The sequence below is a fragment of the Podarcis tiliguerta genome (assembly GCF_965153285.1).
Source record: "Podarcis tiliguerta genome assembly, chromosome: 10".
Classification (NCBI taxonomy): Eukaryota; Metazoa; Chordata; class Lepidosauria; order Squamata; family Lacertidae; genus Podarcis; species Podarcis tiliguerta.
The window spans coordinates 52,471,362-52,498,154 of NC_139543.1; the positions used below are offsets into that span (position 1 = coordinate 52,471,362).

The following is a 26,793-nucleotide window of genomic DNA, read 5'->3' on the forward strand; positions in this document are numbered from 1 at the left end:
GAGTTGATGCTGGACCAACACATCAGTGTCAAAAGCATGACAACAGCAACTCTCCTGGATTCTTAATCCACCCAAGCCAATGCAAGGACAAGGCAGCTAGTCAATGGCCATCATTTAAAAGGCACTATTAGCTGGGAAGGTTATTGGGCTTACCAACAGCAACCAAATTCCAAGTGCCACGGAAAGTACTTCATAGTATATACCCCATGTTGAAACAACTATTGCAGGTTATTCAGAACGCACACACAGTTTCTTCTTTTTCCTTCAATTTGTACAGCACATGGATATTTTAAAAAGTAATAGTAACTAAGTTCAGTCACACCCATCAATTATCTAGTGCCACCAATGAGAAGCAATGCTCATTCCCAGCTTGCCAAAAAGCACCAAGCATGTATGTTAAGATTAAGGGAATATGATATTGTGTTGACTTTGGATTGAAGTTTATACTATGAGAAGGATGAAAATCAGCCACTACTACAGCCCTCAGCTCCGAGAGACCCCCTGCCCCACCCCAAAACAAAATTATTACTACTTTCCCTCTCTATAATTTGGGCAGAAAAAAATGTGTCTGTCTCAGTTGTTCCACTTTGGAATCTGGTGCTGGAAATTTAAAGCTTCTCAAAAAAATATGGAACATTTCACAGCTACATCCAAGACGAAGCTCTGTTGTGATGCAAGCAGCACCGTCGCAATTTTCTAGACAATGGAAATGTGCCATTTGCTACTATATACATGCGTAATATTTTCTTGGAGTGGGTAAAATACTTTACAGCCTTACAATCCTACTCCCCTCTATGGTAGTCAATTGATTCCATACTATGGTTGGATCTAAAGGCCAGATATCACTTGGGAGTCACTTGGGGGCAGAAGATGCAGGGTATGCCTCCATGGTGGCAATTGTATACTTTATTTTAAAAATTAACAACATGTTATTTTGCTGCCCTTTAAAACAATACAGCACAAAACCTGCTTGAGGCAGGTCACCTCACATTGCCCAATGGTAGGAATGGCCATGGATGAACTTGGAGACTAAACAATCCATTTGTGTAAAATTAGAGCACTGTTCACTGAACTACAGCAGGTTCTGGTGACGTTGTTAGAAGAAACGGGTGTATTTGGGGGGGGGAATGGGGGGGGGAGAGATTGGATGGATGGGCCCTACGTAAGGAAGTTAAAATGGCATTGTACAAGCTGTTCATCAATCCCAGGGTGTAACTTTGCTTTCCAAGTGAATTGAGAAATTTGGGGGTTATTACACAACCATTCCATTTTTAAAAACCTAGTGAATTCCACTTGATGTTTTTTCCTGTGGTCCCCCCATTATTTTTTTACAATCTTTTTTTAAAACAACAACAGTTATCCCTATTTTTTATAGCAGGCTTGTGAAGACCTTCGCCAAACCTCTCTCTTTTTAACAAGATGAACAGAGAGAAGATGGATTTCTATGCAAAGGATTTACTCATCACTTCAGTTTACGTTCCATCAAAAGAGAAAAAACCTTACAGAACAGTGCGATATGAAACACCTAATCGGACTCAATTCTCTAAATAGGGTTTAAAAGTTAATAAAACTAAAGCACACTGCAGTAAGATTGAACAGACCTGGAATCAGCTAGGCTGAACCCCTTTTATCTGCTGCTCCTGAAAACGGAAAGGCAAACTCAGCAGCTTTTATGCCAGAAAGTTTTATCTGCATTCCTAAGAGCACCGAAAATGTGGTCGAAATGGGAGGAGGGTTCCCCACGCCCACTGGTGTGACCCGCACAATTCCTCTTAGCCAAGCCTGTGGATTTGGTAAGGAGACTTTCCCTTCTTTGATGGGGGGTGGGGGTGGGATCCAACAAGATTCTGTGGCATTTTGAAACCCGTGCTTTTGAGGTAGCCATTTCCATGACGATTCACAACTTTTCGCAATAAGTCACCCTTTCTCCACTGTGGAAACGGCTCCCGCCTTCAAGCGAGTCAGAATACCCCCAGTTCTCCATAAATCCCAATGGATAACCCTGCAGATCAGTTCCAGACGATCCCGCCACTAGGAATTCACGCACAGATTTCCAGAGGGCAACCGGACCTGCTCTCCTCCTTTTCGATCCTCCTCTTCTAAGCCAAAAGCCTAGAGACCATTAGTCAACTACAGGCAGCAGCGGTGCAGTTAGGCACTACTTTTTTAAACCTCTGGCTTTAAGGATCTTCGCAAAAAGGGGTGTTCTTCGGATGCTCACATGCATTTCTTCACGTACTGTACTGTAGTTCCCCATACGGTCCGCCAGCCCAGCTGCGGAGAGTGGGGAGCAGTGCCTTCCTGCTGAAGGGGGCTCCTGCCCCACACCACCGTCCACACCAACTAACCACGGGGTGTCACCTCCCCCCCCCAAGCCAAAAGCGACCCGGTCATTTTGCACAAGCAGATCCCCTCCCCCCCACACCCCGACAGAGCCTTCCCCAACCCCCCTCCCACCACAAGCTGCAGGATTTGGCACATGAAGCCAGACCTCCCCCCAAAAAAGAAACCCCCAGCGCGGCAGAGGCAGAAACCGCCGCCCCCCCGCCTGCCTACCTTGCTCAATGGCAGTAGCCGGTCTGTCCCCCCATCTGCCTTCTGTTCTCATCTTGGGAAACTCCAGCCTGGCGACTCCAGCAGCAGCAGCAACAGCAGCAGCGACCGAAGCAGCCTCTGCTTGCATAGTTCCCTTTGCTCTGCTCTGCTCGCGCCCGCCGTAGTTCCTCCCTTTTGTTAACAGAGCCCCCTCACGGATTTTCAAAGGATTTCCCTCTCTCTTTGCAACCCCGTCTGCTCCATTAGAAGGATCAGCTTCTTCCACGGAGAAATCTTCCCAAGTTTCCCTTTCCCTCCTCTTGCTGTCGCTGCTGCAATTCTTTCCCCCCTCAAAAAAAGCCCATCAGCTGCTTTTCTCCCCACCCCCCATCCCGACCGCTTCTTTTCCTGACTTTATGGCGCTCTCTCTCTCTCTTCCTTCCCCCTCCAGAGCCTAATACCACCCCCTTTCTTTCCCCCCTCCCCCTCTTTTCTTTTCTCCTCCTCCTGTGTCTTTCTTCCCACCCTTCCCTAGCCTGACCCATCCTGACTCTTTCCCAGTGAGCTAATCTGCAGCTGGCTGAAGAGCAGGCCGCATTGCCATGGCAACCCAAAATACTCGAGGATTTACGGGGTGGGGAGGGCCGCAAACAGGACCTGCTTTGGGACAACATTTGGGGGTCTGGGTGTGGTGGGGAACTACGGAAGGGGGCTATCCATTTCAGTTCCTCCACTTCTGCCATAAAAATTTATTTATGTATTTATTTTTATTATCATCATCATCATCATCATCACGTTTCAAGTGCATCCCAAGCCAAAGTTGCTTTGCAAAGTTGCTCAGAGGACTTTTATCAAAATTAATGTTTCCCCTGCTGCTAAAGATCCATGCTGGAGAACACTTATTCTCAGATTATTTACCTTGAAAATGATGTAGCCACATATATAGCTGTAAACACACACTCCTGGGCATAAGAGGGGTGAAATGATTCATTTCTTCAGGAACTGTTTATGTATGGCATAAAGACTGTGGCTCTACAGAAATGGAAGCCTGCCCAGATTTCTTGGGGGGGGGGAGGAGGGGCACCTCGCCCTGGAGATAATGGGGAATTGTGCCGGTGGTTTAGTGGGAAGAGATCTTAAGCGGTGCACTCTTGATATATTCCAGGTCCCTTCTTGGATAAACATATCAGATTGCCATTTGCCAAGCTGTAATTTATCACAAGGTACATATAACCATTTGGAAAGCTGGTGGTGATATCCTGCCAAGCAGCGAGACGGCATCCCCATATTTTTGATTAGGTGAATACAGGCAGTTAGAAAACACTACAATTAATGTGGTTCCGTTACAAAATGCATTAAGTGGTTTTCTCACTGTCTCTGGCGGCACAGACACCATGCATTTAAAACACATTTGCCACCCATCCCGCAAATAATCCTGGGAACTGTAGCTAGTAAAAGCGGTTTGGGATTGTAGCTCTGTGCAAGATAAACTTCTAAGGATGGGGGGGGGGGCTTTAAATACACAGCATCTCATCTCTCTCGCATACCCCATTTCTCTGGTTATAATTTCCACTAGGGTATTCATCTATAAAATCATTTACATGCTACTTTTGGGGTTACAGCCTACCTAAGGCAACTGTACAACGCCACAAAAACTAACATTGTAATGGGCAGCCATCTTGGCCTAACCTGGGGATAGAGCAGATGCAAAAGGTCCCAGGTGTCTGCAGGTAGGGCTGAGAGAAACTCCTGCTTGAAACAACTACTGCCAGCCCGTGTCAACAATACTAAGTTCAATGGGCCAATGACAGCTTCCTAGGTTCCTATTGCAGTCAAGAAGGTTTGGGGCTGGGGAAGTGTCTTGTAGTACCTTGAAGTCTTAAATTTATTATGGCACAACCTTTCAGAAAATGAAATTATTCAAGAACCAGTAGGGTAACTTTTTCACCTCCAAGCACCCTCTGTTGCCATCCTGAACAACTGAACTTCAAAAGGGATTGGCACTGACATAAAAACACCACGTATATGCCAAGCTGACAAAATGACCTTTGGATATCATATTGTTTTACATTTTTCATTGAATGTAACCAAAAGACTTTATAATCTGAGAGAGAGAGAGAGAGAGAGAGAGATTGCATGTTCTTTGTAGTTCATGAAAATCTTCTAATAAAAATTATTTCAAAAAAATAAAAAGGGAGACTCCAATATGAAAGTGCCAAATTACAGCTTATCAGTAAATTCAATTCTGAAACCTGTGGCTTGAATTGTACTGTTTCCTGCCTCATTGATTAAATTGAGTTAATTAAACAATTAACTAATTTTAGCAATGTTAAAGGCATCGGGCTCTTCTGCATTCCTCCCTTCCCTAAATCAAGGCTTCTGGTATGGAAACAATTGGCTAGGAGTGTCTCTGTCCTAAACTGATCTTCACAAAATGAAGATAGAGCACCAATGCGGTTACTATACTTCTGCTGGGGCTTGATAACATATCAAACCCTACATAAGGTTCTATGATCGCCATCTACTGGAACTAGTCACAACTCCAGGATACTGTACAGGGTGCTTTCAGCCTATCACTCTTCTGCAGGAGAGATTCTAGCTTATAATAGAACTTTAGGCTTATGCCATTAAAGTAGTTTAATGGGCTTTTTCGCCCTTACACAGCTATGGGGAGCCTTTGACCCTCAGTCGTTGCTGAACACACTCCCGTCATCCCTGTCCAGATTTAAAAATAGGGAAACACCAGACCTCAGTGTAACCTGAAATCAGCTTTGCATCTGGCAGAATCTAACACCATCCTATACATGTCTACTCAGAAGTGACTTGGAAGTATTTAAGTCAATGTAAGTGGGGACAAGATTTCAGCCTAAGACTGCATTTCGTTTTAAGAATGTTGGAAACTGCAAGCTTTGGGATTTAACATCATGCCTGTTTTGATCTCACTCTCCTATGCATTTGTCTTCGCTGTGGCTAAATTATTCCTGGTTAAATGTGTTCAGGATTGCAACTGAAATCTCTGAGTAGGGAAGGAATATATATATATATATTGTCTCCAAACACACAAGCACATAGGCATTGCACAATGCATAGTGTGCCATTGTAAACACAGCTGCCGGGTATTTTCTACCCCATTGATAACCAGTGGTAAGATTATTCTACTTTTCTAGCATACTTCAAAAGAAAACCTTCCTGGTTTTTCTATCAGTGGAGGACAGAAGTATTACAGAGGAATGGCAGAACAGAGCTTTCAATGACAATGTGTAACAGTTGGGGGTGGGGCCAGGGTCAATGGCAGAAGGGCAATTTGGATCCTGGGCCTCAACGTTTTATGTAAAGGTAAAGGGACCCCTGACCGTTAGATCCAGTCGTGGCCGACTCTGGGGTTGCGGCGCTCATCTCGCTTTATTGGCTGAGGGAGCCGGCGTACAACGTCCGGGCCATGTGGCCAGCATGACTAAGCCGCTTCTGGCGAACCAGAGCAGCGCACGGAAACGCCGTTTACCTTCCCGACAAAGCGGTACCTATTTATCTACCTGCACTTTGAGGTGCTTTCGAACTGCTAGGTTGGCAGGAGCAAGGACCGAGCAACGGGAGCTCACCCCGTCACGGTGATTCGAACCACCGCTCTTCTGATCAGCAAGCCCTAGGCTCAGTGGTTTAACCCACAGCACCACCTGCATCCCTTTGTTTTTATGTGTATCAGATCAAACAGGGGTATCCTCTCAATCCAGAGCTACAAATTTAAGCAAATAAATGTTGTGATTTGGTAAAAGAACTTTTTTGTTAACTGATACAGAGGTTGTCATATGCTTAATATCAGCTTTGACATTGCAGGAAAGCAAGATTTCCCCTTAACAAGTAATGCATTTCAACAGAAAAAGGCTAGAAAAGTATTTGGATATTTTTTTTTAATTAAAAAAAATCAATCTGTGTTTCACTCTCCTTATTTTTTGTGTGCTTTATTTTGTTTCCGAGTGTCATTATTTTTCCATGGCACATTTATTATGGCTTGAGGGCCTCAGAGGCCAGAAAAGGCCAGGACTTCTTTAAGCTTCTGAGAGGACCAGGATGGGGCTTGTGCAAATTTCCTTGGTGTGAGAATTAAGATACAACAACTATGCTGAAGTAATACACATTACCATCTAAAGAGTCATCCTCTCCCCCACCTTTGGTAAGCGTCTAAAAATTATTTCACTGAGCAACCCCGAGGAATTCCCATTCTTGGCACAGGATACATTTCTGGTGGATTGTGTCCATCATGTTGCTGGAACATGATGGCATTTCTCCATGCCTATATGAATCCAAGCTCTGTGTAGCAGCATTCTAGACCTATTTTATAGAGCAGTGTCCAAGAGACCCAAACATCACAGACAAAGACCCCGTTGTGTCTGACAATACGGAGTATAGTTTTCACCCCCAGGGCTTTTGTGCTTTACAAAAGGAGCATCGACTAGCCTTTGACACAACACAGAAACAAGTTCTTTGGGAAAGCCTGTTCTTTTTCTGTATTTTGCTGGTGGCAGAGATAAGCACAAGAAAGAAGACAGCCTCTATTACACTAACTGTAGGTGATGGCTGTAAATCAGCAGCATTCGTGGAGAGTCATTTCTCATTTTTAATACCTTATATGCTTATTAAAGGCCACTTTTCTTTCCTCCCCTCCCAGAATCTGCTCTGGAGCTCCACAGCTGTTTAGTTTTTTCAATGTGAAACTAGCATTTTAGCTCTCTCTCTGATTAGCTTTTTTGGTGGTTTTGTGGGGGGGGGGTTAATGATTGGAGTGATAGCCAAATAGAGTAGGCCTATTAAAATAAATGAATTTAAATTACTAAGTCTATCAATTCAACAGGTCAACTCTGAAAACAACTATGGCAGTGTAAATACGAGACAATATAGAAATATATATTGCAATAGAGAAACATAGAAATAAAATAGAGAAAATAAATGACCGCTGAACCCTGTAGAGGAAACAAAATATATTGTGCATTGAACTTGTCATCTTGCTGCTGATCTTTTTCCAATTCCCAATATTTTTAATCAGGAAATGGTCTGGTCATAATGTAAATAAATAATTTTGGGCACCAGCAAGGTTCTATTCCAGAACAAGGTAACTGAGATTCAGCTTGAATCTTAGAATTGAAAGGGTCCCTGAGGATCATCCAGTCAACCCCCTGTGATGCAGGAATATGCAGCTCTCCCTTACAGGGTTCAAACCTGCAACCTTGGCGCTATCAGCACCATGCTCTAATTAACTGAGATATCTAGCTTGATTTAAGTTATTGCACCTCCAGTTCATTCCATGCAATCAGTTTTCAGAGGTTCCCTGCTTCTAGGTAGCGGCAGCTGCACCAATCCATTAGTGGCAATTATCAGCATGGGGGCTTCATAAAGCACAGGGCTCAGGCTGCTACACTGATTCTCCCACCACCGGCAGGATTGGGCGGGGGCTAGTGAGGGACCCGTCTGAGTTCCTTGGCCCACTGCCAGTGACCCACCTGGCTCAGTGCTGGAACCTGCCCTGAATGATTGCCGCTGGGAAACATTACGAAAGGCAATATATTATGTTGAACAACTGGCATCTCAGTTTTGAATCAGTGGTGGAACCCTGACCCAGTGGGAATCAACTGTGCAATTAAAGGTAAAGGGACCCCTGACCATTAGGTCCAGTCATGACCGACTCTGGGGTTGCGGCGCTCATCTCGCTTTAGTGGCCGAGGGAACCGGCGTACATCTTCCGGGTCATGTGGCCAGCATGACTAAGCCGCTTCTGGCTAACCAGAGCAGCACATGGAAATGCGGTTTACCTTCCCGCCGGAGCAGTACCTATTTATCTACTTGCACTTTGAGGGGCTTTCGAACTGCTAGGTTGGCAGGAGCAGAGACCGAGCAACGGAGCTCACCCCATCGGGGATTTGAACTGCCGACCTTCTGATCGGCAAGCCCTAGGCTCTGTGGTTTAACCCACAGCGCTACCCGTGTCCCACTTTTTTCATTAGAGGGGGCAAATTAACCCTGGAGGTCTAACTGATCGCAACAATTCAGCACCTGGAAACAAAACCAGTCCTACAATTCAAAAGGCTACATATGCTTCCATCTAGTGGCCATACCATCTATTGTACAACACCGTTTTTTAAAGCAGTCGTTTACACTGACTGACAGTAGTACTTTTCGGGTGTTGAAGGCAAGGTGCCAAAACCAGATCCCAATTCTCCCTGTAGAAAGAGATTTGGCTCCGTGGGCAACAGCGGCTGATTCTAGATACTTCCAGGCTTGAGTGACAAAGGAAATTCATAACGTCAACAAGGAGTTTCGAAGCCTTGCATCACACCAGAGAACGCCCTGCAAACAGACGAGCTGGAAGGAAGGGCATCTGAAACGGACAAAAAAGCTCATCCTAAGCTTCGGTTGCTGAAACTTACAACCATCCCGTGGGGCCAAGTTGAATAAAATTGGGGGGGGGGGCAGGAAAGTCACGTCTCCCATAATCGATCACATGACACGGTGCACACACCATTTGAATGGCAATGCCCATCATCTTTGGTGGGGGGGGGCAGACCCCTCAAATATTTTATTGGGATGGGGGGCAAAGGGACTTCGGCCCCCTTGGAATTGGCGCCTATGCAACCAGGAGAGATCCCCACCCCCACCCCCAGTGGCCGATACCGTATTCCGTCGCACGTATAGTCTGTGAAGGTTGTAGTAGCACCATTCAAATGAAAACAGTATTTTAAATAATTCCATACACAGCCTGTGGAAGCACGCGACAGCTGGCTAGGACAGAAGGCGTATACAAGAGTCATAAATCAGGGTAACTACATTAGAATGAAAAACCGATTAAACGAAAGTTTATGCAAGGCTCTTTGGCCATTCGCCACAGCAACAATTGGCGATGATACAACCTTCCTAGTTTGCTGAGCTAATATGAAATGCCGGCAGTGGAAAACTGCGATCTCGGTTGGGGCCTAAGCAGTAAGACTCCAACGTGCTGGAAAACTCTAGTTCTAAGCGGACATGCATATGATCAGATGCACTGCTTTTATTTTAAAACGAGAGACATTCCTTTCTTCCAGAATGCCGCTGCTTTCCCCCCTCATCGCGTTGCTCCTGCTGGGATTTACTGTGGCCGCCTCCCAAACTCTGGCCAGCTTCATCTGCGCTGTATCTTTAAGAGGCGGAGTCTCCGCCCCGCAACTCTGCCTTTGCGGAAGTCCCTGGAACTAGAACGCTGTGTATCATTTTGGTTCTATCCGCTCCCACGCGAGGCAAAGCCGGTCGAAGAGCACGTGGAAGTTCTACGGATGGAGCCTTCGATCCGCCGGCTGTGAGTCCAGCTCAGATTCACAGTTGCGATTTGATGATGCTGAGTATTTCCATCTCCTCTTTCTGCTCTTCACAACACCGACGAGGAGCAGCGGTTAAATGAGCGGGTTCCCGCGGAAGAAAACCAAGCGCACCAAAAGGGAGGCTAACTCGTGATGAGTGAAATCCAGACGAACCCGTGGCAACGCGGGTCTTCGTTGGTCACGCCCCGGTAGTGGATCTAGTGACCTCTGCATCTCCAGATCTCGTTAACCCTGCATGAAATTCGGGCTGATGGATTCCAGGATCGCTGATGGGTGAAGGGCCGTGGGATGATGACGCCACCACGCCCGCTCATGCCTGGGATTAAATGATGTAAAAGCAGATATTCAGGTGCTGAAATGCTTAGGGAGTAGGCGGGAGTCTCCCTTTGTTTTGCGACGAAGCAGCCGCCTCTGTTTCAAGATTGCCGATTACCTGTTTGTAAACTCGTTCTGCAGCCTATTCTCAAATGCTTTCCAAAGTGGGGGCCGGGAACATAAGCAGCGCTCCCTCCAGGCATCTCCCTCCTGCTCCTTGATGTCTCCAGGACTATGACTACATGGTATTGCTATTCCACTGTCCGGATTTTCCTTTCTAGTGCCAGAATCCTCACTGTGAGAAGCTCTCTGTGTACAGGAAGGACATTGGGTAGGGGGTCTCGTCTCTGGTTCTTCGCTGGCAAGGCTCCAAGCTGCTTTCCATGCAAAGCCTTGGTGAAGACCTCTCTGGTGTGCTGGGGGGCTGCAGGATTACCTTGGGTTGCAAGGTGCGAAGGGGCACCCAATGGAGGAACCCAAATAAAAGGAGATGCCTGTCTCAGCACAGGGGGCTTTTCTCCAGCTGGTTTCCTCCAGCGTTTAGGACTAGCCTTTTCCCTCGCGATCCGAGCCTGTGTCCTCCTCCTGAAGTTTGGGCCTTTGATTTGGCTTTACCCCTTGAGCTACGTCTCCCCGGGTTTTGCATCGCTCTGGTTCCGCCTTCTGCTCAAGGCGACGGAGTCTTCTGGCCCCACCTACATCAAACTGGGGCAGTGGGCGAGCACAAGGAGGGACCTCTTCTCCGAAGAGTTCTGCGCCAAGTTCTCCAAGCTCCACATCAAGGTGGTCCCTCACCCTTGGGGCTACACCCTACGTTCTTTGGAGAAATATCTGGGGGAAGGCTGGGAAAAGGTCTTCACCTTCGACAGTCAGGAACCCGTTGGGTCTGGCTGCATCGCCCAGGTGTACAAAGCTTACGTGGACATCTCCGCTCTTGGACAGCCGGTGCTGAAAGAACTCTCCAAGGGCACTGTGGTGGAGTCTGCTCTGGAAGCCTGGCAGGTGTCTGGTCTTAAGGGAGTCCTCAGGTGGCTTTGGAAGAGGAAGGATGGAAGCATTTCTGAAGGAGGTGGTGTCCGTCGGTTGCTTCCCAATGATGGCTTTGATGGACACGTTAAGCGGAATTCTGTTTCTGGATACCAGGACACAGCTTTATCCTGTCCCAAGAGGGACCGCCTTGTTCCAGTAGCCATTAAAGTAAGACCACAATTCTGTGCTTCCTTAGCTCAGAGTTAGTCCTATTGCACTTAGTATGACTGGTTTCTGACTTAGATATCATAGGGCTGGAAGGGGACCCTGAGGATCATCTTGGTTCAATTCCCTGCAATGCAGGAATAGGCAGGTGTCCCTTATGGGGACTGAACCTGCAAAGTCGGCATTTTGGCACCATGCTCTACCCAACTAAGCTATCCATTTGACTTAACAGATACTAAAATCATTTCATATTCTTGGAAGGAAAAGGTCCAAAATGGTGGTGGTGATTAGGAAGAGGCTGACAAGATGGATTTACCTCAAGGACTGCCTCTCCCCTTATGAACTGACCCAGACACCGCAATCATAATCTGAGGCCCTTCTTTGTGTGAGAGGTCTGGAGGGTGGCAACATTAAAGCAGGCCTCTTCTGCAATGGTTCCCCGTTTGTGGAATGCTCTCCCCAGGGAGGCTAGCCTAGTGCCTTCATTATATATCTTTAGCCGCCAGGCAAAAACATTCCTCTTCTCCTAAGCCTTTGGATAATTCAATTTATGGCCTTTTAAACTGTGGGTGGGTGGTAGTGGGTGTTATTGTGTTTGTTATTATGATATGTATTTTTTTGTTTTTATATCGTAAGCTACTCTGTGACCCTTGAAGGGCTATATATAAATAATTATAATATAATATATAATAATATAATATATAATATGCTACCTAAGTCCGACCATTGGTCAGTATTGTCAACACTGACTGGCAGTAACCCTCCAGGATTTAAGGGACGAATCTGTCTCAGACCTACCTGGAGATGGCAGAGATCAAACATGGGACCTTCTGTGCTCTACTGAGCTTTGGCCTTTCTCAAGCATCAGTTGGATTCCCCACTGGTGGCAGCCAATGGCAGCTTATAAATATGAGGTGCATGATCCACTGGCAAGTTCCCCCTTGCTCTTGTGAATCTTCTGTTCAGTTCAGTCTGGTCATCTTATCCCTATAAAACAGGGGTGTGGAACTTGGGGTCCTCCAGATGTTGTTGCACTCCAACTCCCATCAGCCCCAGCCAGCACGGCCAATAGTTAGGGGTGATGGGAGCTGTAGTCTAGCAACATCTGGAGGGCCACAGGTTACCCATCCTGACTGGCTTGACGACAGTGCATGCAATAAGGAATTATCCAGATGCCTTTTGTCGTTTGCATAGGTGCTGCACCCCGGATTAGCTGACCAGGTCCAAATGGACCTTTTTCTGATGAAGACTGGTAGTCGACTCCTTGAGCTTCTCCCGGGGGTCAAGTGGCTCAGCCTGACGGAGATTGTGGAGGAGTTTGAGAAACTAATGATTCAGCAGGTGGGAAGAACTTTGGTTTGGGGTCTGCTTGATCAGTGAAGGCTGGTTCATGGGGCTCTGCACCTAAACTTCTGCCTACCCTCAGCCAGCTCCCACTTGCCTGACTTCTTAATGGCCCTGCCTTGTTAGCTTCCTCCTCCTCCATCCCTGTGTTGTCCTTGTACAACTCAGCAGGGAAGAGGATGGGCACAAAACTAGAAATAGTTGGCTTTGCCTGGGCCCTCACTCCCTGTCTTCGGCCCCAACAGGCACCACTGCTCTTGATTCTCTGCAGTTTGTTTCTTTAGATTGACTTGCGCTATGAAGCAAGGAACCTGGAACGCTTCCGTCTTAACTTCCAGGGTGTGGATTATGTGAAGTTCCCGGTTCCTCTTCGCCCTTTCGTGACGAGAAACATCCTCGTGGAAACATATGAGGTGAGAATGTGGAGTGTGCAGGGCAGGGAGAGCTGGCTTGCCTTTTGTCCAGATAGCTGCAGGAGAGCAGGAGGTTTCTTTGGCCTAGCAAGCAGACCCCTTTGTGAGCAGCTGGGCTGCTTAATAAAGTTGACACCCTCGCAGCAGTTTGGGTGTGAAAAGGGGGGTGCACAGATCAGTGTCACTTCTGCTGATCAGCACTCTTGACAAAAGTGTTCCAGCCTCAGAAGGCTACAAAACCCTAATAACATTTCTGTGTTGTGGAGGACTAGCACAAGGGTAAGATGTCTCCAACCCTCAGGGGCTGAGACTTTGCAGCCTGAAAAATTAATGAATGACAGTAGGAGGAGAAAGCTTGATCACGTAAGGTGGTCGGCACCAGAGAATACTCATCCCCTTTGATCTCCTTCCCCCCTTAAAAAGTATCCCCATTGTCCTCCAAAAGGCTTATTAATGTGCCCCTGACTAGCTCAAAGGGCTTTCCTGATTTAGGTTCTTTCTGCTTCAGGAGAGCACGCCCATAGCCCAGTACCTGCAGACTGAGGCCACAAAGGAGCTGCGCTGGAAAATAGCTCAGATGGGTATGGACATGATTCTAAAGATGGTAAGAGGCCTCTGTTGGTTGGTTTGCAATTTAGGATTGGCTTGCCTCTGCAGTCAGCCTGCAAGGCAAAGAATCTGTTGTATGAATTTTCAAGTTTTTGATCAGAAAGCCCCTCAGTTACGCGATTGGAATCAACTCTCCGAGGGCCCGTACTTAGCCCAAATGACAACACCCAGTCAAAAGAGAGGGGCTTTTTGGCAACCCTGAAGGTGGTGGAAGTAAAAAAATAAGCAAAGCCTTTAGTAGGAAAAGCCTAAGGGGTGAGGGAACCCCAAAACAGTTCAAGGAATGCTGCTGGCGTGTTGTGTGGTGAGTAGACCTAGAAAACTGGGTGGGAGAAATGGAATGGAGGACTGTAGAAGAGTGAATAGCTGAACTGCAAACAGAAGCATTCCACGCAGCAACATTTTAATGCAGCTCCTCCTTGCCCAGTTCAATACAGTGTCTTCCCTGTCTGGTAGTGGGTATCTCCCAGCCCTGCTACTTCCTGGCAGCCTTGATATGGTAATCCCAGAGATTAAACCCAGGAGTTTCCATGTGCAGAACAAAATATCCTACTACTCACCAAGAGCCCATCCTCTTAATAAATTAGTTCATTGATATGAGAAGCTCTCGGGTTGCCATTTTTTCAACCAAGCTGTGATTTTTCAATCCTTCAGGTGTTTGTTGATAACTTTGTCCATGCTGACCTGCACCCTGGGAATATCCTGGTCCAGGGCGCAGAGGGCTTCTGTGATCACCCCGCGGACCGGACCAACATTGTGGACCTGTTGGACACACTCATTCTGGAAGTGCAGCCTTCTCGCCCACCACTTCGCCTGGTGCTTCTGGATGCAGGAATCATAGCAGAGCTGCAGGGTCCAGATCTCAAGAACTTCCGGGCGGTCTTCACTGCTGTGGTGTTAGGGCAGGTATTGGCTCTTTTCAACTATTTCTCATAGCAGCTGGTAATGGAAATCCTGTTTGGCTTTGGGCTGGACATGGCAGCTTCTAGGGCTGGATTCAGCTACTCTGTTCTGCTAGCAGAAGCTGGAGCGGGGACTCTTGCTGATGCAGTGGGGCTTCCTCCACCCCATAATTCACTCTAGAGGGTTTGGAGATCTCACAAAACAGCTTGATTGGGGAGAAGGAAAATGCTTCCATTGGGCAAGCAGAAATGCCTGCACTGATTGAACAATCTCCTTAGTGCTGTGTTGAATTCCACCCAAAGTATATTTCTTTCTTATTTATTTATGCCATAAAATTGATAAACCACTTGATTGTAATGATAATAATAATGATAATAATAATAATAATAGTAATAGTAATTTCTTTATTTATTTATACCCCGCCCATCTGGCTGGGCTTCCCCAGCCACTCTGGGCGGCTTCCAACAGAACACTAAAATACAATAACCTATTAAATATTAAAAGCTTCCCTAAACAGGGCTGCCTTCACATGTCTTCTAAAAGTCTGGTAGTTGTTGTTCTCTTTGACATCTGATGGGAGGGCGTTCCACAGGGTGGGTGCCACTACCGAGAAGGCCCTCTCCCTGGTTCCCTGTAACTTGGCTTCTCGCAGTGAGGGAACCGCCAGAAGGCCCTCGGAGCTGGACCTCAGTGTCCGGGCAGAACGATGGGGGTGGAGACGCTCCTTCAGATATACTGGACCGAGGCCGTTTAGTGCTTTAAAGGTCAGCACCAACACTTTGAATTGTGCTTGGAAACGTACTGGGAGCCAATGTAGGTTGTAAAACAAAACAAAAAAACCCCAAAACATCTTGTCCAATTGTAGCCTCACAGAATAGCTTCCTTTGCAATAATTTTCAAGCTCAGCCATATTTTAACTAGACTAGAAGCTCTGTCTCTGTAACAACAAGGAAGAGTACCTGAGTCTTGCTTGGCTGAATAGGCTTCCTGATTTATTCCGCAGGGGGAGAGAGTGGCAGAATTAATCCTTCATCACTCCAGAGCTAACCGGTGCAAGGATGTGGAGAGATTCAAAGCTGACATGGCAGAGCTGGTGACAAAGGCCAGGGACAGCACTGTAGCTTTGGGAAAGGTCAGTAGCCCACATCAAAGCTTGGTCTTCTCTCTCGAGTTGCTGCGCGATAATTCAAAGTAGAAAATGCTTTATTCTACAGATTGCTCAAGTCTGCCGTAAGTGGCACCTCTAGGAAATACAATTTCTGATATGCATGTATCACACACTGATATATATAATTTTATTATGCATGCAACGAATTCCAAAAATTAAAACAATGAAAAATAATGACTGTTTCTTCTCTTGTTAAACCGACACTATATATAATTCTAAATATTCCAATATGAGTATACAGTGCAAATATATGAATACATAAATTTATAAATGCAATATATCTAGATTTTTATATTTTTGTATCACAGACAACAAGAAGTAATAATGAGAGCCTGGATCAGGCCAATGGACCATCTATTGCAGTTACAGTGTCTGGATGAATGAAATGAATGACATTTTAAACCCCTTTGCATTCTAGTTCCAAGTAGCAAGCCTGCTGTCCAGTGTTTTCAAGTTACTGATGACGCATCAGGTGAGATCATCTCTGTGTTCGGTTTATTCTTCTTCACAGCTGCACCAGGCCATGTCACCTGAAGGATGTTTAACCAGAGTTTAACTTGGAATGGGGAACTTACTGGAACAGAAAAAGCTTGAAAGATTGCATATTCTAATCCTAGTCCAAAATTTAAAAGCGTCAAAAAGCCTTAAAAATGAGACTGTGTTGTGCTCAGAAGCTGCTATGTTTGCTTTGAAACCCAGAAGTGTAAGTTAAATTGAATTTCCTTGCTCCTCTTCCCCATCCACACACACACTGGAAATTCTACACAGCCAGCTGGATTGAACAGAACGTATAAGGATGCTAGGTTTAAATGTTAGAAGTGTTTATCAGTGAACATATGAGAATAATCAATGAAAGCAACAGGGGAAAAAATATTTGCATTGTTAGGGATCTCAATATGTGGTCACATATACTGTAATCTCTTTCTTGCCTTGCAGAGCAAATAAGACTTGGTATTGATTTCCGTACAGCAATGATCCACTTTTACCTTCTTGATGTCTTTTGTGCTTCCAGGTAAAGCTGGAGAGCAACTTTGCCTCTGTGGTCTTTGCCATTATGGTTCTGGAAGGCCTTGGACGCTCCCTGGACCCTGAACTGGATATCCTCAAGGCAGCTAAACCTTTTCTAATCAAAGCTCCAAGTCCCCTCCTGGCACAGTGACGGACACTAGTTAGGGTGGTCTTTTGAGGCCCTTTCATTGAAGAACTGCTCATTTGCTACCAGTCGGGTGGCTTTCACCTCTACGTTTAAAACCGGATGACTTGGCTGAGAACTACTGTTCAGTTTATCCATATTGAGACCAGAAGTGTTCAGGGGCTGAAACATCTCCATTTTAAACATCTCTATTTTAAATCATTTGGATTGTGATAATTGATATCTATTCCCATTACGGCAAGAGGGGAAACTGTAGCCCTCCAGGAAACTACAACTCCCATTATCTCTGACCATTGGTTGTGCTGGCCTGGGGTTAATGGGGTACAGCAAGGTCTGGAGGGAGCCACAGGTGGTTTTAGGGAATGCAGTTCTCCTGTAGTTCAAAGGAAATTACGGCCCTGCTTGGGTTGGGCTCCCTATCGAGTCACCTCTAGATAGGTGAGCCTAACAGAGACTGTTCCCATCTCCCCAATATTGCACGCTTTAACGACATCATGCCTGTTTACAGCCTCAGCACTTGCCTTGCTCCATTGCCAAGAATCAGAAAGGTAAAGACAGCTTATACATCAAATTGTATTTTCAGTATGAAAAGCAAACACTCTTCGTTTAATATTGGTATGGTGCATGATAAGAATCTTGCCTATCTTCTGTTAAATTTGTCTAAAATGCGTTTGGAGCATGACATGTTTGAAATTCCGTCTTGGTGCTCTTTGCTCTTATGCTCCTAAGCAGCTGCTTCTGTCTACATGGGGAATTAAAAAAATACTTGTTTTTACAAATGGATTGACTTGGTTCTAAATGTCACCTTTGATACTGGGGAAACCGGGTTTATGAATAAACAGTTTTGAATGGGAAGAGACCCTTTGTGTGGTTCAGCATTGCTTAGAAGAAGAGGACGGCAGCCCCTCACACTGCTTTTCCGTGACATATTGCTTGTGGCACGGCACACACAACGGACTTGCCAATGAGCCACAGAGAAAGATGCCTGAACATTGCTGCGGAACTTGAGCTTGTTGCACCATGTTGATATGATGGACTATCCACTGACAGGTCTGTAGTAGAAACAGTTCTTTGTCTGCTCCACCTGGTCTGCAGGGCTGGCCTTAGAGGCTAGTGTTCTTGGGCAGCTGCTGAGGCATCAGAGCCCTGGGAGGGCCTGACACTGACCTCAGAACAACAAAGCAGCCATCTTTTCTTTCCTAGATGGTGGCAGCACTGGGCACCCCATGCAGTTAGCACTCCTGGTCCTATGCCATTGTCCGGATGAGGAGGAGCTGCTATTGCAACAGGTGGCAGCATGGCTAGTGTGCGCTACGGGGCATTTTGCCCAAGATGATGCTACTCAAAACCTGGAGCCAGCTCTGCTGGTCTCTGCTTACTTTTGGCACTGAGAAACTCCAGACTTCAATTAGAATCACAGAGTCATAGAACTGTAGTGTTGGACTCCGAGAATCATTTAGTTCAATCTTCAGTGCAGGAATCTGAAGGAAAGCATCCATGACAAATGCTTAAAAAATCACACAAAAAAACTCCTAGGAAGGAAAGTCCACAACCTCCCAAAGGAGTCCATTCCACTGTCGTGCAGCTCTTATTGTCAGAAAGTTTTTCTGTATGTTTAGTTGGAATCTCCTGTCTTGTAACTTGAATCCACTGGATTGAGTCCTACCCTCCAGAGCAAGAGAAAACGAACTTGTTCCATCCTCCATGTGACAGCCCTTTAGATATTTGAAGATGGCTATCATATCTCCTCTCAGACTCCTCCCCCCCCCCAGGCTAAACACACCCAGCTCCCTCAACCATTCATCATAAGGCTTGGTTTCCTCTGCACGTGTTCCAGCTTGCGCAGCATTAGAAATAGAAATAGCATTGGAAATAGGCTTCCTGTGCTAAGCATAAGGTGATCGGGGTGGCTTTCTCTAATTTTGCATTACGCCATGCCCACATGTCAGTCATTTAGTGGCTGGTACTCACAACTCTCCCCAAATTTGACATCTGCCCACTGGTCCAAAAAGATTGGCGATCCCTGGTGTGGGGACCAGCTGATCCTCTGTCCAGGAACAGCCTGAAGCACAGCGCAGACCCACTGTGAACCAGTTGGATCACAAGTGGATAGGACACCAAAAAATTGTGTCCTGCAAGCAGTTATGCCTTGCACATATGAACATTAGTAACAGCAGCTTTGTTCCAGAAGTGGGCTTATTCAGACGACAATGTTTTTATGGCAACAGTGAGGCACGCAGCACCAGGAGACTCTGCTCTCTGAGATACTGTTGGAGGTCTTTGTGTTTCTGCTCCTCTTTCTCCACCTGCTGGGACATCCGGTCCTGATTTCGGAGCTTTTGCAATTTGGCAGCCGCCTTCTCTTTCCTCTGTGTGTCCTGCTCCTGAGCTGCGGCTTCCAAGTTGTTTTGCATGGATTTCATTCTGTTCCTGAGCAGCTCCTGCAGAAAAGGACACAAAAAAGGGACTTTAAGCTCTCTCCCCCCTTACAGCGTATTTGCAGTCGAAATACGTACACTGTGCAAATACAGCCGTTCTGAAGATATGTTTGCTTGACCTAATTTATCTGAGTGCAGAGTCAGGTTTTCCTTGGCTGGGAAGGTGGATTTTCTTGATGTGCAGGTAAACCCGCCCTGCTTGTCATCTCGCTCCATGTGATTAGAATATTTTGAGAAACTGGAGACAAGCCAAAGAGAACAGCCCTCACCAGTCTTTTTTTCTCATGCTCATCAATTCTTTCCTGGTGTTCTGCCAGCCGCTTTTCCCTCTGCTGGCGCTGTGCCTTTAAGAACTCCAGCCTTTGTTCCTCTTTGTTCTTTAGGTCTTCCTGGAAGTGGAATTCCCCTCTCCCTGTTTCTGCTTTTGCAGCCTGCAGCTGCTTCTTAGTGTGCCACTTGGTCCAACTCCCAATGTTCTCCTGCTGCTTTTGAGAGCCTTCCAAGGTTCGCTGGAGTGACCTCTGCCTATTTTGAAGAAGTTCCAGAGAAAGTAAAGTGCCATTTAGTCTATCATGCTCAGCCTGTTACATAAAACAGAGGATCTGCCTAAAGCAGTGGCGGACCTACATTTTGGGGGCTCTGAAGCTTGGACTGTTACAGGGCGGGGGGCTTTGTGACCAGCAATGAGGTCTGGGTAACTCACTGTCAGCTTCTTCAATAGGGTTGTTCCACAACAGATTACCACATTTTAAAAACAAATTTGCTACTACATCTCGGATTTTGCTTAAAATTGCTGTACTGCGGTACTTCAACACCTTTACATCAACTGTGCTACTGACTCTCAAACGTTGGGATTGTTGAAATATATACAGCAAAAAATTAATCAGTTTGAGTTGTGTGGCTCAAATTGGGTGTACTAGGCCCCAAAATTTTAAGCAATGTGGACTGAAGTCACTTCTGGGGCCCCTCTAGGATGGAAGAGGTTCCCTTAACCCCTTCCGTTCATTACCTCTTGTTGTCAAGCAGCAGTTCTCTTCTGAGGTGCTCCTCTTCCCGCCTCTGCTCCTCCTTATGCCGCCTCTGCTCCATCTTCTGCTGTTTGAACTCCATCCTGGCTGTGTTGATACCCATCTCTCTTGGACCATCTTGAGTCACCGCTTTTGTCACTATTCTCTGAAAGGGAATGAGGCATTCCATCATATTGGGATGGGTTTCTCTGGAGTGGACTAATCTCTTATTGGCCTTTGTTCCAAACTAACACCAAAATGCTCCTTCAGGTAAGTCAGGTCTGGTCATTCACTTAGAAAGGCTGAGACAGAGGGGTGTCCTCACCTGTATGGGAGGTGCACTGTGGCTTCTTCTGATGGGCAAAACTGATTTGACAGCAGAGGAGTCTTCCTTCAGTGACTGGTCAACCCAGTTAAAGATTGCCTGGAGCTGGGAAGGATCTGCAGCGTACATCTTCCGAGAAGGACTCCTTTGGCATGGCTGGGCAGAAAGTGGGATTTTGTTGAACTGGGAAAGGGCTACCGTATGAAAAAAAAAAGTCCATGTTAGAGTGAGGCAAGTCATTAAAAATAACGGCACAGATATATGAAGACTTTGATCTGATGAGACACATTCAAGAAAATGCTCAAATCTACAGAAACCTGAAAGTGACTAGTCAATCATTGTGGGAACAAGACGCCAGGCTAGATGAGCCTTTGACTGGTCCAGAAGGGCACTTCTGGTTGTCAGCAGGAGGAAGCTGAATGCACACTTGCAGGTTTGTGTATTAAGGAGCAGCCTGGGGGGGGGGGTGACAGCCAGGAAAGGGGAAGGAGCATGTGATGTGCCAACCATACATCTGATTATGCCAATCTGCCGGCTGATACTCTTATATTTCAATACCTATTGGAAAGTCACTGTGAGATCCCAGATTGCCTTCATCACAGCTGCCTACCTCTTTGTCTTTCCTGTTTATGCTGAGTTAAGCATTTGTCTGTGTTGACAGCTACATCAACCATGGTGCCAGGGCCTTCCTGTGAAGCTTCTGACACTTCCTCTCTTGAATGGTCCTGTAAAATCAATAAAGAATAAAAAGCTAAAGAGCACACAGGAGAGTGACAGTGATTGAAACACTAATTGACTTTGTGTGGTTGGGCTGGGAAAGCTTACTATACTGAGCTGAGTTTCTACAGCATCATAACATAGGTACATGGCACATTATAAAGGCAACATTCACCTGGAAATTTGCCTGTGATCTGACTATGATAGTGAATCCTTGGTCTTTTCAACAATGTTTATAACACTGTGTGACCGTACTCTGGGGGAAAACAAAACCTTACCCAAAAAGGGACCAAGGATTATAATACTTTTGCAGCCATCATAAACATGACGACATACCTTGTTTGGTTTTGTAAACTTGCTTTTCATCTCTTCCCGGGATTTTAAATCTGCAACGGCGTCTGCTTCCTTCAGCTTCTTGCTCTGTTCCTTCTCATTACTTCCTGAAATAGGAAGCCTTCCCTTTGAAAGCTGCTCCTCTATCTTCCTGCTCAGTTCTTCCTTTGTCAGTTGGGTTCCGGGGATCAAGGCATCATCTCGTTGCACTGTGCAAATGGGAGACCTAAAGGACTCCCAAGCCTGGAAGCAGCAGTGGCAAAACGGGTGATGGGCACCAACACAGCAGTCCTTTGGAGTATCTTGCCAGTGCATCTCACCTAAATAGCTCTGCTGGCAAGGCCCTGAAGCTCTGTATCCAGGTGGCACAACATAGGGATAATCTGGATTCTGCTCCACTAACATCTGCCTGGCTGCTAATGGCATCTGAAGCTCAAGGACGATGCGTTCACTCAAAGAAGGAGGGATCTTCAGAGCAACATCTGCTGACATGTTCTTAGTCTGCCCATTCCAGAAATTCACCAGCACTTTGCTGTTTTTAAAGGCTGTAAACAGAAATACATATGAAACCATATTTTAGAAGCAAGCACAATGTATGCCACTCTGCTAGGACAGCAGTTGTATTCCACAAACCAAACCAAGGCACGGCTTCTGATTGACTGCAGGGGCTTATGGACAATATCTTTTAAGGTAATCTTTGAATATTTTCCATTCTTGTATTCTTTCTGGTTTGACAGCCCTCTTACTTTCCCCGTCATCTTTGCCAGTTCAAGGTCATAAGAGTCATAAGAATCATAAGAGTCTGCCATTCTATTATCGTGGGTGGTGTTTCATTTTTCCAATTTTTTGCCACTAATATTCTGGCTGCTGTTGTTCCGTACATAAACAATGGTCTTATATCTTTTCTGATTTCCGCTGACATTATTCCTAGAAGGAAGGCTTTGGGTCTTTTTCTGAATGTAAATTGGAATAGCTTTTTAAATTCATTATATAATTTGTCCCCAAATTCCCAGATGACTGTGCAGTTCCACCACATGTGTAAGTATCTCCCTGTCTCTTTTTTGCACCTCCAGCAGGTTGGTGAGGTGATCTACCTTTATACATTTTAGCAAGTTTTGCTGGAGCATTTTCATTACGTTCTCCCTAAGATTATAGCACGCCGTGAATTTTATATTCTTCCTCCATAATCTTTCCCATTGTTCCATATGGATATTATATCCAAGATCTTGTGCCCATCTCACCATTACAACTTTAACTTGCTCTTCTTTCACTTCCCATCCTAATAAATAGTTGTATATTCCTGAGATATGTTTTCCTTTATTGTGTTAGCTCTTTTTCAAACTTTTCTTTTGCCAGATGTTTCTTTTGTTGTGTTTTGTCATTAATAAAACGTTTAAATTAAAAGGAAAGGAAAAGGACAGGGCACAAAACAAGCAGCACCTGAATGAGAAGGCCCAGCCTCTGCAACCTGAAGGATCACGCCTGGACCGTATCGTTCACCTTTCTTGTCCCACGGAGCCAGGACTGCATCTCCAGGAGCTAAGGGCTGCCACCTGGCATCCTCATAATGGATGACATCGTAAAGGGGTGTTTCTTGCATCCGACACAGGATCTTGCCTTTCCGGGACTGCCGAGATCTTTGGAACTCAATCAGAACGTGTTCTCTGGAGCCCTGCAAGATTAAGCCAGCAATGTTGCCACGTATTCATTCATTTATTAAATTTCTATACCACCCTTCATCCAAGGATTACAATATAAAAATATATTGAAAAACAAAAACACATAATATAGTAACACACAGTTTAAAAGGCCATAGATTGTTTAATTAGCCAAAGGCCTGGTTGAAGAAGGAACGTTTTCATCTGGCACCTAAAGGTGTATAAGGAAGGTGTCAGCCAAACCTACCTGGGGGGAACATTTTGCAAATGGGGAGCCACCACCAAAAAGGCCTTTTCTTGTGTTGCCTCTCGTGGAGGAGGCACAGAAATAAGGATCTCATATGATGGCATAGATAAAGAAATAGTTAAACTTCCCCTCCTCGTGGTCTTGAGGGCAACTAACATGGCACTGGCGAGCACCATCACACAAAAAAACTGACTGCTTGTAATCTTACTTTATCTTTTGAGCCCCATTCCACTCCCTTCCCCCACCCCCACTAGAAAATGCAAGGATATCACTTCACTAGTTAACGTTATTATTTTATATATAGTAGGCAGCATTTAAGCATGACATCTAGATTCTAGAGAATAAGGTTAGAAGGGAGTGAGCAAAACTATCTGCTAAAACCCAGTTTGAGAAGCACTACTTTAGTTAAATGAGCTCACCTTAACCTCTTGGACAATGTGACCCAGATAGTAAAACCCATCTGTCTCTCTTCTGGCGAGGACTTGAACCCCTCTCTGCAAATTGTAAACCTCTGGAGACCAGTCAACGAAATCCTTCTTTACTGGGCTCCAAGCATCCGAAGGAAATCTGTGGGTATAGAAAACTAACATGTGCCGGGACAAGATTGACGAAGGATTCTGCAGAACCCAAAAGTTTACTCATTATTTTGTGACATTTTGGTTGCCCTAATAAAAAGGTGCATACTGCCCAACGATGGATTTTGAACTTTTTCTTGTGGACCAGCACTGGCACCTTTACTTTTTACATATAAATTTGCTTTTAGATGATTAGGATCACTCAGACTTATGTAAATCAAGGCTGAAGAAACATGGAAGCCAACACGGATTCAGTTGGCATTCTAAGGACTTATTAACTTAAAAGATCCACGGTCCTTAAACTTACCGTGCTGTAGCATGATGGCCCATCAGCAGAGAGGAACAGGGCTGCTTGCACATACAACCAGAGTGGCAAATGCTTTCACTGCAGCCAGGAATATCCTAGAAAATTGCGGAAATACAGAATCACAAAGTAGTAAGAGATCTGAAAGATCCATTACAATTACTTGCATTGTTAGGACTTCATGCCATCCTTTCCAACAATTTGACTGAATTCACACATGCATGTCCATCATTTGACCATTAAAATATCAAGCGATGACTTGCATGTTTAAAGGAGTCATCATAGATCTAAAGCCACAAAAATAATTGTAGTATTTCTGAGTGCACTTTTTTCCAATAGAGACTAGCTCACACATTTGGCTAACTGAAGACTGACACATCAAGTGATGAAAAATCAAGTGGTGCCCAGGCATGTATGAATGAGCCCTCAGAGTCAACGTTGCTTCACCCAATTTTCATTTACCTCATCAGAGCTGATTCTGATTGCTTGAAAGGAACCACCAGACGCCTTGGCCACTTCCTCCATTATTTCTTGTGCCTCATGTTCATTTTCCCCTCTGCTTTCTACCAAGTATACAATGTGCACTGGGTGCGCTTGCTCTGCCTCCTTAAGGTGACTCTGGATTTCCTCCACAGCATGCTCAGGTAGCCCACTGGTGAACAGGTACACTGCTTGGCAAAAGGGGTCTTCCAGCGCTGCTGCCACAGCCATCACAGGACTGGCCCCACTGCTGCTCTGAAGGGCTCTGATCCAGGCAGCTGCTTCAGTGACACTGCGGAGGGAACATTCTACCAAACTTTCCTGCCATTTTAACACCTGGAGGGGAAATGAAAGGGTGAAAACAAAGGCTGAAGTACAATTAAGAAGGTTGCACATTTCTGGGAGTCCACCCACCCACATTTCCAGGAGCCCATATGTGGTGTACTGATATTGTTGTTCTGATTCAGAGTGCCAATTGCTCACAAAGCTGCTTGTGGAAAGTACCCCTAGAACAGGTATGCAGAACCTGAGGCCCTCCATAGGTTGTTGGACTCCAATGGGAATGCTGGCCAGGGCTGATGGCAGTTTGGCATTCAACATACTTGGGAAGACTAACAGATACCTATATGGGCATGGTTTTTCTATACCACTCGATTGATACTTTTTCCATTACCTGCTGGTTGGCACAGCTGACAATGCCAAACATGGAATCGGTTGGTTTGTGGGCCAGCGAAAAAAGAGTCTTTATGAGGAGTTCTTTCAAGATACATAGGCCGGCGGTCTCAGTTTCTGAGGTACAAAGCACAAAGGCCACATTCTGCTCGTGGATGTCAGCCAACAAGGGTATTGTACTAGAACAGCGATGGGACATTCTGGACATTTCTGAATGACAAACAACAATAGCACCAGCATAATTATTACTATGTTTACTACTTTACACCCTTCAAAATGTGATAAGCCAGCCTAGTTGTGTTTGGGGCACCTTCTGCTCAGCAGACCCTTAATTCTTCTAACTGGGGTATATAAGGTAATAATTATGGTAATAATCACTTCTGGCAGCACTACTGAGGTAGAGGTCTGAATTAGTGTGTGCATGCAGCTAAGTTTTACTCCGAGTAGAGCCATTGAAATTAATGGGGTGAAGTCAGCCATGGCTAGTCATTTTAGTGAGTTGATTACACTGAGCAGAACTAGCATTGGGTTCGGATCCGGGGGCTCCTCGGGAATGAGAACTCAATGCCAAAGTTGGTTATTGTTGCTTATGATATTAGACATTGTGTGCCAAAGTTTACTGGCTCAGGGACAAATAAACTTTAGTTCTTTTTCAGTGTTTTGAACTTTCATGCAATAAATAACCAGGGACTAGTAAAGAAACCTCAGCGAATTACTGAAGTGGCAGTTCTAAGCATTTCGGGGAATGTCCCAAGTGGAAGCTGCAAGACCCAAATGGGACTGACTGTTGTTTCTCCTCCCGCATAGGATACATTCTTTCTCAGCCCCCCGCACTTCGTCTTGTTCTCTCCCGCATCTCACCTGATCCCCCCTTCTTCTCCTGTAGGATACTGAAGTCTCAGCCCGTTGCCAGGCAACCTGATACCACAGACGGAACCATCTTCAACACCTGAACAAGGGGGATGAGAAGGAAGCCCTTCTTTTCATTTACGAAGCTCTCAAATAATATGAAATGCCTTATATTTCCTGACGGGCATGTCGGTTGCGTCTTGGATGTGAG

The 26,793-nt window shown here is 45.6% G+C and overlaps 3 protein-coding genes across 6 annotated transcripts in view; 1 reads left to right on the top strand and 2 right to left on the bottom strand.

Moving 5' to 3' along the window:
- Window positions 1-3,014, bottom strand: part of DENND2A (DENN domain containing 2A) — a 67,328-nt gene extending 64,314 nt beyond the window's left edge. Inside the window, exon 1 of one of the 4 annotated variants that reach the window (XM_083401397.1) lies at window positions 2,557-3,014. The gene's annotated coding sequence lies outside the window, so the exon portion shown is untranslated. The remainder of the gene's footprint in view (window positions 1-2,556) is intronic. The other 3 variants (XM_083401399.1, XM_083401398.1, XM_083401400.1) reach the window with 3 other exon arrangements.
- A 6,595-nt stretch (window positions 3,015-9,609) lies between these two features.
- Window positions 9,610-17,756, top strand: ADCK2 (aarF domain containing kinase 2). The gene is made up of 8 exons (XM_083401490.1): window positions 9,610-11,390; window positions 12,582-12,728; window positions 13,016-13,144; window positions 13,653-13,748; window positions 14,408-14,659; window positions 15,660-15,788; window positions 16,243-16,296; window positions 16,837-17,756. The coding sequence occupies exons 1-8, from the start codon at window positions 10,428-10,430 to the stop codon at window positions 16,981-16,983; spliced, it is 1,917 nt and encodes a 638-aa protein (XP_083257616.1). The 5' UTR covers window positions 9,610-10,427; the 3' UTR covers window positions 16,984-17,756.
- On the bottom strand, window positions 15,940-26,786 carry LOC310658924 (uncharacterized protein). The gene is made up of 13 exons (XM_083401462.1): window positions 26,595-26,786; window positions 25,735-25,943; window positions 25,044-25,397; window positions 24,585-24,679; window positions 24,122-24,269; window positions 23,238-23,469; window positions 21,801-22,342; window positions 21,358-21,472; window positions 20,748-20,941; window positions 20,425-20,588; window positions 19,685-19,940; window positions 18,531-19,418; window positions 15,940-18,484 (listed from the first exon to the last, which is right to left on the bottom strand). The coding sequence occupies exons 2-12, from the start codon at window positions 25,939-25,941 to the stop codon at window positions 19,194-19,196; spliced, it is 2,532 nt and encodes an 843-aa protein (XP_083257588.1). The 5' UTR covers window positions 25,942-25,943; window positions 26,595-26,786; the 3' UTR covers window positions 15,940-18,484; window positions 18,531-19,193.
- Between the last annotated feature and the right edge of the window lie 7 nt (window positions 26,787-26,793).